We start from the raw sequence: 12,853 nt of genomic DNA, 5'->3' as shown, positions 1-12,853 counted from the left end.
AAAAATTAAAATATCTCAATAATATTATCAGGTACTATTTTATTGAAAAATACCACAATAAAATTTTGTAAAAAGAGTCTTTTGTTAAAAAAATTAAAAAATAAAAAATTTAAGAAATGTCATTTTTCATTATATTGACTAAAAGTAATATCAAAATTCTCAAATTAGTCAATCTTCTTACTAGGAATGTTTTGATCCTATTTTAATCATAATCAAGAGATTCTATTATAAACATTTGAAAGAAAAATGCTTCCCAAATCCCAGTAAATGCTTGGCATACTTCTATATAATTTTTAATCAGTTTACTCTAATTTAAGCTTATAAAAAAAAATAGTCATTCCCTATATATCCATTACCTTTCATAAAGATCCAGGAGTTTTTGGTAAACACCCGGTAAGTCATCCTTAGCATTTATGTGATTACACTTCTCATACAAGCTTGCTAAACCCTAAAAAAGAAATAGTAGCAATTATTTTTATCTAAACATCCGATATTCCTACATTCATTTATTTTGCTAAATAATGTGATAACCTCTAAATATTATTTATAATAAAATATTACCATATTTTACACATGAAATGATATGTGTGGAATTTGCCTCCAAATAACTGGGAGTGGGAGAAAGCAGATGAAAGGACAGGTTTGAAAAAATACTGATGTGGGTGGATTTTTGTTGAATCTGAATGAAGGGCATAAAGAGGTTCATTATTCCATTCTCTTCACTTTTCAAAATGTATTTTAAAGTGTTTCACAATAAAAAAAAAATTTCAATGTGGTAAAAAACATGGCACTACTTTTAAAAAATGATTCAGTATGTTTTGAAACAGCTTTATTGAGATATCATTTATATGGAAAAATAATTTAAGATATACAGTCTGATGTTTTTGATATATGTACACATTGTAAAATAAGCACCACAATCAAGCTAATTAATGTATTCATTAACTATGTAGTTACCCTTTTGTGTATTATGTACAGGTATATATGTACAGGTGAGAAGATTTAATTTTAGATGTGTTTTCAATGACACTACTTTTATGATACAAATTGAAAAAATATTCAAGTAGTTTGTGAAATTTTTCACTTTTGCTTCAAATGCAGCCATTTCTCTAAGGGTATACCAGGTACCCTCACCCAAGTTCTTATTCATCTGAACCTGAAACAAGTTCATACTTACCAGAGCCTACTGCTTCCTATTAATTAGCTTCAAAGATGAAATTGACACATGAAACAAATTCATTAAATATGAAAAAGTTAGAGAATCCAACTAAAAAACATTAAGATTGACAAGAATAAAGAATTTAACTTGGACTTTAAGAGAGGGAAATGAGAATTTGACATTATTTTATTTTTAGAAAACATTTATATACAATTCTTTTCCCCCTGGTAAGCATAAAGAATATTCTAGATATCTTTTTAATGTACTTATAATTATGTTAAAGATTTATATAGTCGATCAACTTGGGTCTTTGCTTTCAGAAATAGTCCATTAGGTAGAATGTTAAATAGTGATACATAGTATTCTTTAGCAACACTTTTTTTAAAAAACTAATTATAGGGCTTGAAAGACCAGTAAATTTAATTTTTTTTTCTTATATGGGGCAAATAGACGTTTAAATGTTTAACATTGTTATTTATACTTTGAAAAATACAAAAACAAATTATTTCCCATGTTATAGGGGAAAAAAACATGTCTACATACCTGCCAAGCTAATAATTGGTTTGGTTCTAGTTCAGCAGCTTTCTTATAGGCACCTTGGGCCTGATCAGGTTGTTCTAGCTCTGCTGCAGCAACACCAATAAAAACCCAGGCATTGTAGTTATTTTTCTCTTGTTTTAAGACTGTCTGATTAAAAACAAAATTAAAAGAAAGTCATTTTATTTTTGAAATTATTGAACAAACAACAATAAAGTAACAGTCTATTAAAAATCAGGAAATCTGCGTCTATCACTAACAGAGTGTCCTGGAATGCTATTTAATCTCTCTAGTTTCAGTTTCCTCAGGGAACTGAACTGCATTAGTGATTGTAAAGGGTTTGGAATATGAGGTATAGATAGATAGACAGATAGACAGACAGACAGAGAAAATTTGGGGGGTGGGGTGATACCAGAGATTGAACTCAGAGGCGCTTAACCACATAGCCACATCTCCAGCACCTTTTGTATTTACTTTAAGATAGGCTCTCACTGAGTTGCTTAGGGCCTTGCTAAGTTGCTGAGGCTGGCTTTGAACTCACATCTCCCACCTTCAGCCTCCCGAACTGCTAAGATTACAGGTATGTGCCAACATGCCCAGCTGAAGTATATATTTTTAAAGCTGCCCAAGTGATCCTGATGCCTCCATCAAATGCCCCCTCCTACTCTTTGAGAATACTGGGTAAGTATAAAACAGCTTGAAGTAGAAAGCAAGGAAAGAAAAACAAAACTAGTTCCTAAAATGAAATTAGCTTCTTAAGGTTTTATATATTCTAGAGAAAATAAGAACTTTACTATGAGTTGAACCAACTTAGGTTTATGTGTATCCACCTAACACTTCCAGCAATCTATCATCAATGTGCTGCACAAGTCCCATTCTATCTAATAATGCTGCCTCCTAAAAAACCATAACAATGAGATAACTACCAAAGTTCAGTTCTAAACTCTGGGCCCTTATTAATGTTTATGTCCCCAACATCAGGTCCAAAGGCTCACCCATAACTGTCAAATAAATGATAAATGGCATAGTCATCTAACAATCAGCAATTACTGGTTTTCAAAATCTGAAACAGATTTTTAAACAGATAATTACAACAACGTGGTGAAAGCAGGTATAAGATTCTGAGAGAACATAGAGGAAAAAATACCTAACTCCATCTGCACAAACTGGAAAAGTCTTCTCTAAAGGGATGATCACACCATATTATAAAGCCCCACAGGTAGACAAGGTGATGATCAGACAAAGCCACAGCAAATACACTAAGAAGCAACATTTCTTTTTTAAAAATTCATTTATTGTCAACCAACATTCTAGGTTACTAAATAAGTAATCAGACATCTGTCACTGATTTAGTCTCCATTTGTGTTTTCTAGTTGAGTACTTTCAGTATAAATAATGAACTAGTTGGTAGAATTCATATCTGAATTTTGCATGAAACATACTGAAGAATGCTATGATGCTGCTGTATATAACAGTAGAAACAGGTTCATATGTGCTTTATTAGTTCAATAAGACTACTGCTTAAGGAAATAGTCCTTCTCCCCTTCTTTCATTCAATCTACCACCCTAACCCAGTATAAACAGATTGCCCACCTTCTTCTGTATTAAGATTAGTACTATCATGGCCTCATATCCCTGCTGGCCTCACAGTCACCACTGGAAATGTGAACTTCACAAAGATATTCTTATCCTATATTTCTCCTAATTTTGCCCAATTCCCTCTCTACCACTCTCCTAAATTCATCAGTGTGCCCTTTGGAATGCCCAATCTGGATCAGCCAAGTTCCCTCCATATTTTCAACCTTTTTTTTTAACTGTAGTAAGTTCTGCCTGGACTGAAACCTGGCTATTCCCTTATCAATCTCTTATGCTGCAGCTAACTTCCTATCTCTTATATACTTAATACCACAGTGCCAGAATGAGAAAGAAGTTCTCCTTGCCTACACTGTTACCAACATTCCTCTTCTGTTTCTCCTTCTTCAAAAACACCACTATCTTTGAGGCTCAAGTCATCCAACTATACTGCAAAAAATACTCTCCTTGTTACTATTACCATCAACAAACTCGTAGGAACTATTCTGTTCTCAAATATTTAAGCAAAAATTTTCTATCCATCTTCTCCTCCTCAATTCCCATATTCATTCTAACATTCATGTTGATGTCCCATTGAACTGTAGCCTCTCAGTTACTTAAGCTTCCCACTTTTCCCCACCATCTAAAAATAAGATTTCCAACATGCTACTATTCTCCCCTTCTCCTGTCTTTCCAGTTCAATTACTATAATGGACTCATGGTAACAAACTTCTGATAACTCTAATTTTTTTACACCACCCCCTTTTCTACTACTTATTACCCCACTTTTAATTTCTCATTCCTCCTTACCCAGTCTGGACTCCATAACCCTTGAGTGTCATCACTCCCGTTCACAACTCCCTCAACTCCTCTGACTCTGTTTCCCCTCTTCTTTCTCACCATCCATAGCTGAACCCCACTCCCATCTCCAAAGGTGAGAACAGACAGTAAAAAATAAATAAATAAGACTAAGAAACAAAAAAAGCCCCAAGCCAGACAAAAATTGGCCTATGTAGAACTTACATTCTTGCAGAGTTGGGGTGCAGATAATAAGTAAGATTAAAAAATAGAATATATAGTGTATTAGAGGTATTCCAAGGACCTCAATATGAAGTAAGAAAAACACATTTAAGTTCACTGTTCACTTTTAATAACATGTAACTTTAAATAGACTCTTATTAGAGCCTTGTAATCCTTACAATTCTTACTAGTAGCTTGTTTTGTCAAGCTGCTTCAAGGCTTCTTTTGTCTCAAACCTTCTATAAAAATCCTTTCTCACTATTAGTTTATACTTCATCAAGAAAACAGAGGCCTGCAGAGGGGAATGCTCTTATCTTCAAGAGCCCTCCTCTCAAGCTCTAGATCCCATCCTAACCTTCCCAAGGACTTCACTACACTAGCACCTTTTATTTCTCCCTCACATTCAATTTCTCCCTTTCGCAGGGACATTCCCATCAGCATACAAAAGAGCTTTAGAATCCTGATTCTCCCATCCACAAACAAAATATAACTAGAACGTCAATATACCATTAAAGAATACAAACTTTAAGATATAAAATAACCCATCAAAAGATATTTATGACACATTCATGTTTTAACAATATGTCTTAAATAATTTAACAACAAAGAAAAAGACAAAATGAAGTGTGGCTTAATTTTTCCTACTAAGGAGTTATTAATTCAACCACTCCACTTGTTCTACTAAATGGTCTTATCACATTTGTTGCATGTAGACAGTAAATGATTCACACCATACAACACTTATAAATGAGTAACATACTTTTATTGTGGAAGAAACAAATATCAGATACCTTGCAATGTTTCAAAGCTTCTTTATATTCTTTGTTTCTAATTGCATCTCTTGCACTTTTTAGAGCAGTCTTCACTTCTTTGCTGGACATCTGTCAAGGCAAAAAACCCAGTTGAATCCACAAGAAATCTAACTAACTGTAAGAGTCTCAACAAACTTAAACATATGAAAAAGGGACCTGTGTTTTCTCTCTACTACCATATAGCTTATTCTCTCACCTCTTCAGATTTTTATTCAAATGTCACTTTCTAACTGAAATCTTCCCAAGATATATAATTTAAAATTTTAAATCTTCTATCTCCCTATTCCCATTATATTCCTGTTAGCCCTCCCCTTACTTTTTCTTCAAAACATATTTCTAATACACTATATATTCTATTTTTTATCTTACTTATTATCTGCACCCCCAACTCTTGCAGAATGTAAGTTCTATATAGGCCAGATTTTTGTCTGGTTTGGGGCTTTTTTTGTTTGCTTTTTTTACTGCCTCATTCCCAGAACCTAGTCTTTGACAAATTATAGATGGTTGATAAATAGGTTGAAATTGAGCTATACTTAAATTATACTCACTTTCCATATTTTTTGGCTAAAATAAAGATGATCTTGTAGGTCAGCACCCAAAATACATACGGTTCTCAATCCAATTTTATAAGCAAGATCCAAAAGAATAAGCCCAAACAGAGTAAAATTTAGTCTTACACAGAATAAGATTTAGTAAATTATACAGAGTAATATTCAGTAAATATGATGGGAAAGTTTAAGGAAGTTTAAGAAAGCATTCTGTTTTAATATTAGTTTCTGAAAAATATAAATCAGAATATCAACTGCCTTCACATACGGATTACTATAAGATTATTTTCTCTAAAGAGAAATAAACACAATGCTTATACATGAATGGTAGCATAATGAATATGAAAAAGGATTATACAATAACTTCAGCCATAAGAAGATACTTCAATTGGTAGACAAAGTATTTCTTCATTTAATGTTAAAAAATATGGCACTGGGCATGGAACCCAAGGGTACTTTACCACTGAGTTACTTTTAAGACAGTGTCTCACTCAGTTGCTGAGAGTGTCCAGGCCAGCCTAGAAGTTACAATCCTTCCATTTCAGCTTCCCAATAGCTGAGATTACAAGCATAAACCACCATGCCTAGTAAATTAATTTGATTTTAAGTAAATTAGCCTATTTTAAGTTTTATAACTTATTCTGGCTTACTAGGAGGCAATCAAATCAATCACAATTCAATACTGAAAACAATAGAAACATTTGCATGTTCTGCCAACTTCATTTATTTCTAATTTCATCAGAAAGGAAAAACAAAATTGAATAAATATTAAGTAGTAATAGACTCTAGATGTTTTAATCAACAAAATGAATCAAAAACATGAATTACTAATATATTACTAATCAACAAAATGAATCAAAAACATGAATTACACTAATAATACTTTATATACAAGGAGGGTGATGTACAAGCCCAAATCCAAAGAAATTTGTGAAGTCAGAGGTTAAAAAAAATATATTTTTGACTTAAAGAAAATAATATAATACATAAAATAATATAAAAATTAATATGCCATAAAAGCAACTTCTTTATAGCCAGAACCAGATTCTTCAAATAGGCAAAAAAAAAAAAAAAAATCTTACACCTAATTATAATAATTACATAATTTAAAGCAAAGTATTTCATATGCTCTTATTTGGAAACTACTGCCTCACCTGAAATTATCTTGGTATTAATTTATGGGTGAAAACTTGAGAAGGATTCTTTTGTAGTTTACAAATCTCAATGATTAGGTAACAGAGTTCAATGCTGATTTCACAGATTTTCATAAACCTGTTTCCTTTGGTAAAATAACCCACAGACTAAAAAAGAGAGAGAGAGAACATCAATGATGATAACCAATCTAGATCAATGAAAAGAAACTTTCAAGTAAAAAAATCAAGAACAAAAGCAGCCTCAAAATAAAACCAAACAAACAAACAAACAAAAAAAAAAAAAAACAGAAGACTACCACCTTTTCAGGATGAAGATCACCATCTCTTCTACAACCTACTATTTAAGTGGGAGCATATACATAAACAGCAGAACCAACTGGCATTAAAACTACATGCAGTCCCCAAGCTATTCACTGCACATGATATTAAAAAAGGTCCCTGTTCTAAAGAATACAATATACATCAAGAGAAAGACCTAAGACATATGAATTACTAGAAAACCAAATACTAAACCACAGATGATTAAGTAGAAGTGCAGTACGAATTCAGAGGAAAAAAAGGTTTGTGATGTAATTGATGGCTACTAAAAGAAAACAGGACTTAAGAATGGAAGAAAGAGGGGGGCTGGGGATGTGGTTCAAGCGGTAGCGCGCTCGCCTGGCATGCGTGCGGCCCGGGTTCGATCCTCAGCACCACATACAAACAAAGATGTTGTATCCGCCGATAACTAAAATAAAATAAATATTTAAAAAAAAAAAAAAGAATGGAAGAAAGAGGGCTGGGGTTGTGGCTCAGTGGCAGAGTGCTGGCCTTGCACATGTGAGGCATTGGGCTCGGTCCTTGGCACCACATAAAAGTATATAAACAAAATAAAGATATTGTGTCTATGTATAACTAGAACAATATTTTAAAAAATGGAATAAAGAAAGAAAATCACTCCACATGTGCCTGTACACATATATAATAACAAATCCCATCATTATATACAACTATAATGCACCGATAAAAAATAAATTTTAATTGCAGGGAAATGGAAGGAGACCCTCATTGCTATACAAAAGTACATATAAGAGGAAGTTAGGGGAAAGGGAAAAAAAAAAACAAAACAAGAGAGAGAAATGAGTTACGATAGATGGGGTAGAGAGAGAGGAGGGGAGAGGAGGGGAGGGGAGGGGGAATAGGAAGGGGATAGGAAGGGCAGCAGAATACAACAGACACCAGTATGACAGTATGTAAAAACGTGGATATGTAACCGATGTGATTCTGCAATCTGTATATGGGGTAAAAATAGGAGTTCATAATCCACTTGAATCAAATGTATGAAATATGATATGTCAAGAGCTTTGTAATGTTTTGAACAACTAACAATAAAAATAAATAAATAAATAAATAAATAAAAATTTTTAAAAAAAAGAAAATTACTCCAGTCAGAAAAAAACTGTATTAGCAAAGAGACAGAAATGACTGTGGCAAGCTTAAGAAACAATAAGAAAATCATGTTGAATGGAATAGAAATGACTCACGAAATAATAGAAGAAACAAGACTGACAGGTAGAGTCTAAGATTACAACTTTTAAAAGTCACACAGACAAATCTGGACTTAAATACAGCAACAAATAGGAAATCATTAAAAACTTTTTAAGTAGATTGTTTCTAAAGATCACTAGAATCAAACTTCACTGTCTCTTGGTAACCCATTCCAGTCTTTCCATATTCATGTGTCTCCATATATAATTACAATTCCTTATGCTGCAGTGCAATTCTCTAGTAGTCTATTCCCATTCCTTCTGTATTTGAAATGACATTTCTCATTGCTTGCACTGAGGCCCTCTCTCTTCATTTAATGCATATATGTATGAGTGTGTGTGTGCACATGCATGCATGCTTATTTAAATTTCAGGAGATTAATTTCTAAAGAAACAAAATATTGGAACCTTAATTACCTAAAAACTACTTCTCTCCTTTTGAGGAGAAAGGAAGCAGATCATTCACTAAGTTTTCAAGCAAACCTTTATTGAGGACTAACCATCCACTGGGTACTATTCAAACCCATTTCCTTTTTTTCTTAATTCTAATTTGTTATATATGACAGCAGAATGCATTACAATTCATATTACACATATAGAGCACAATTTTTCGTATCTGTTGTACACAAAGTATATTCACACATTTGTGTCTTCATACATGTACTTAGGGTAATGCTATCCATCTCATTCCACCATCTTTTTTACCGCCTTCTCCCTTTCCTTCCCACCCCTTTGCCCTATCTAGAGTTCATCTACTCCTCCCATGCTCCCCCTCCCAATCCCATTATGAATCAGCCTCCTTATATCAGAGAAAATATTCAGCATTTGGTTTTTTTGTATTGGCTAACTTCACTTAGCATTATGTTCTCCGACTCCATCCTATGAATACCATGATTTTATTCTCTTTTGTTGCTGAGTAATAGTCCATTGTGTATATATACCACATTTTCTTTATCCATTCATCTACTGAAGAATATCTAGGTTGGTTTAACAGTTCAGCTATTGTGAACTGTGCTGATATAAACATTGATGTGACTGTGTCCCTGCAGTATGCTGTTTTTAAGTCCTTTGTGTACAGACCAAGAATTTTTCTACTACCAACCTAAAACATTTTTATCCAATATAAATCAAGATTAAAAAGTAGCAACTATATTTAAGAAGAATTAGTGATAGTCATGCCAAAAAGGCAATGATATAAATATCCTCAAAACTATCAGCCATAGATAAATTGATTGATATGTCCTAAAGTCCCCAGCTGAGGGGCTGGATTATTTCACTTAGATGATAGTCTCCAGTTCCATTCATTTACCAGCAAATGCCATAAAGTCATTCTTCTTTATGGCTGAGTAATATTCTATTATGATATATACCACATTTTCTTTATCCATTCATCTGTTGAAAGGCACCTCAGTTTCCTCCATAGGTTGGCTATTGTGAACTGTACTGCTATAAACATTGATATGGCTGTTTCACTGTAGTATGCTAATTATCTTTCGGATATATATAGGAGACGAATAGCTAGGTCATATGGTGGTTCCATTCCTAGATTTTTGAGGAATCTCCATATTGCTTTTCAGAGCGTTACAACAATTTGCAGTCCCACCAACAATGTATGAGTATACCTTTTCCCCCACAAACTTCACCAACATTTATTGTTACTTGTATTCTTGATAACTGCTTTCTGACTGGAGTTAGATGAAATCTCAATGTAGCTTTAATTTGCATTTCTCTAATTACTAGAGATGTTGAACATTTTTTTCATATACTTGTTGACCATTCATTCTTCTTTTGAAAACTGCCTATTTTGTTCCTTTGCCCATTTATTATTTTTGTTTTTGATTTTATTTTTGTTTTGTGTGTGTGCATGTGTGCTAAGTTTTTTCAGTTCCTTGTATATGCCCACTTTGAGGAGGAGGTGGAAAAGATTTTCTCCCATTCTATTGGCTCTCTTTTCATGCTCTTAATTGTTTCCTTTGCTGTGAAGAAGCTTTTCAATTTGATGCTATTCCACTTATTGATTTTACTTCTTGTGTTTTGGAGTCTTTTAAGGAAGTCAGTTCCTGAGTTGACATAATACTCTGAAATCTAGTAACAAAAATTACTTTGACCTTGTTCAACCTTACCATTTCCTCGCTGTATTATGATTTACAAAATCTATGCCATTAAATCTTTCTTCTGAAAGGAACCAGTAATAGCAATCATTAAGTAAATATAGACTCTAGATGCTTATCAATAAGCATTTTAGACACTTACCTTTTACCTATTATCACCACCTCTTTCTTCTTCTTGAATTGCAGATTGTTCTTTACCTGTTTTTCATCTGAATTAAATAAAAACAAATAAGAAATAATAATATAAAAGGGATAACATCCATAACCCCAAATATGAATTTTTTAAATATCATATTCACATTAAATTAATAATTTAAAACATGAGAAGTAATCATATACAATTTTTAATCTTCTTTCTCAGTGTGACACTAATCTTAATCTTCAAATGTCTGAATTGGCATAAACTGCATTCCTACAGTCTCAGGTAATGAAAACAAAAGTCTATAGGAGATCAGAAAGATTCTGGAAAAAAAAAAAAATCAGAAACTCAATAAACACCAAGTCAAAATAAAGACTTAAGCCAAAAAAGAATATTAACTATTTCTATGCTATATTGTTTTGAATCTAGGGAAACTGAGGGCACTTATTTACTACAAACTTTCAGCCTAACCATGCTAAAGTGAACCTCATTCTAAGCTATATAAAGGGTTATAAGTATGTAAAAAGCTATCCACATCATGCAACTATATTAGTTTGAAAACTAAGGAAAACATTACCTCATGTGAACATGTCATCAGAAATATTTAAATAGCCATCAAAATATTACTACAAATACACAACTACAAATTCTAAAGATATTTTGATGACATTCTGAAATAGCGTATGTCAAACAAAACTACCTAAAATGCTTCATGGAAAGAATGAAGGTGGTTTGAAAAGCTGAATGAAGTGGAAAATAAACATGCTACTTCAGAATTAGGAAGTGCAAAATGTTAGGAGACACAGATACAGGTGAACAAGGACCAGAAAGTAAGTTTACAAGACCAAAACATGTATTAAAATTTACCTAATACAATGGTCAGTTCAGCAGTAAAGGGTCTTACTGGTAAGAAAACAAAGTATGGTATTCCACACAACAGATGTTGAACATTTTTTCATGTTTTTATTTATGTTATTTCATGTTTTTTATGTTATTATTTTTCATGTTTAGGAAACTAAGATAAAAGTTAAAAACAGACAAAGTAAAATCCTGGGTTTATTCTACTGATTCCTTTAGCCTCCATCCAACAACTGATTACCCACCCCACCCTTGAATTTAATGTGTTACTCAGTCACTTCAACTCAGTTCTTATGAAGTACCACAGATTCTGTCAATCCTACGACTCTGTCATATTTACCTACCATGACTTAACCTGGTTGAGAAGGAGCTTAAGAAATCAACCCCTTTGACCTTGTTCAACCTTACCATTTCCTCGCTGGTAAAGTGAGGATATCACTTACCTGATATGCACATAGATGGAATGCCCGAACACAAGTATATTAATTCTGTTCACCTGATCTGTTATCCTCTCAAGTAACTTCACTACTTTCCTGCCATTCCTAAAATGATTAGTATGATGGTAACCCAGTAGTTATCATAAATTTTTCTCTATATGTTCAAAATTCCCAAACCCTCTGCCACTTTCCTATACCTAGTTCAAGAAGTAATCTTCTTGTTTATCTTACTTAAAAGACAGCTGTCCCCAAACATGAGTATCCTCTTCAAATTAAGTTACTACACAAATACTAGGGCAAAGCCTGCCACCAGGATCACTCCCTCCTCTGAACCACACTTAGCTGAGCCTGGAATTTAAAAGATACTTTAAATTATCCTACATATATATGGCCTGTGTTTCAATTCAATAAATCCATAAATGCAATTCATAAATCTTTGGAGTCTCTTAATATTCAATACCTATTGAGCAATACAATAAAAACACAACAAATAGCTGATGATCTAGCTACAAAACCCTACTACCAAATGACATTGTAATGTTTCAATATTATCTCACATTACTTTTTTTAATCACCCCCAGAGTTTTATACCTGTACATCTTTGCTCATCCCATTCAGCCTGTCCACTGTTTATATTTTCATGCTACACAGAATTCAAGTTCACGAGCTAAGCACGTAACCTTCCCAGACCAATCACACACTAGTTTGAACTTGTATATTTATTACCTATAGGAGCATTTCCAAAAATGTATTCTAAGAAACATTAGCATGCTTAAAGGTATCAATAAATGGCCTAGGAACTTTGTGACTACCATACATAATATATCTCACTCTTTCAAAGTCACAATATATATTAGCACTTTTAAAGTCTCTGAGATGTCCTAAATACCCAAAAATAGTTTAATCAAGCAATTCTGAAACTTCTGTGATCATGGGACTTTTTTTTCCAGTGAAAACCAGATGACATTTTAAAAATGTTA

General features: G+C 33.0%; 1 protein-coding gene across 3 annotated transcripts in view; it reads right to left on the bottom strand.

Moving 5' to 3' along the window:
• Skic3 (SKI3 subunit of superkiller complex) overlaps window positions 1–10,651 on the bottom strand; it is a 90,030-nt gene extending 79,379 nt beyond the window's left edge. For 2 of the 3 annotated variants that reach the window (XM_076857007.2, XM_076857010.2), the window contains exons 1-5: window positions 10,582–10,651; window positions 6,803–6,949; window positions 5,080–5,169; window positions 1,703–1,846; window positions 357–448 (exon numbers count right to left, since the gene is read on the bottom strand). In XM_076857007.2, coding sequence (XP_076713122.1) covers window positions 357–448; window positions 1,703–1,846; window positions 5,080–5,169 — 326 coding nt within the window. In that variant the 5' untranslated portion in view covers window positions 6,803–6,949; window positions 10,582–10,651. The remainder of the gene's footprint in view (window positions 1–356; window positions 449–1,702; window positions 1,847–5,079; window positions 5,170–6,802; window positions 6,950–10,581) is intronic. The other variant, XM_076857009.2, reaches the window with a different exon arrangement.
• Window positions 10,652–12,853: the final 2,202 nt, after the last annotated feature.

The sequence above is a fragment of the Callospermophilus lateralis genome, chromosome 5 (genome assembly GCF_048772815.1).
Source record: "Callospermophilus lateralis isolate mCalLat2 chromosome 5, mCalLat2.hap1, whole genome shotgun sequence".
NCBI classification, from domain to species: domain Eukaryota; kingdom Metazoa; phylum Chordata; class Mammalia; order Rodentia; family Sciuridae; genus Callospermophilus; species Callospermophilus lateralis.
The sequence above is the reverse complement of the archived record's forward strand: the minus strand, read 5'-3'. Positions and strand labels throughout refer to the sequence as shown.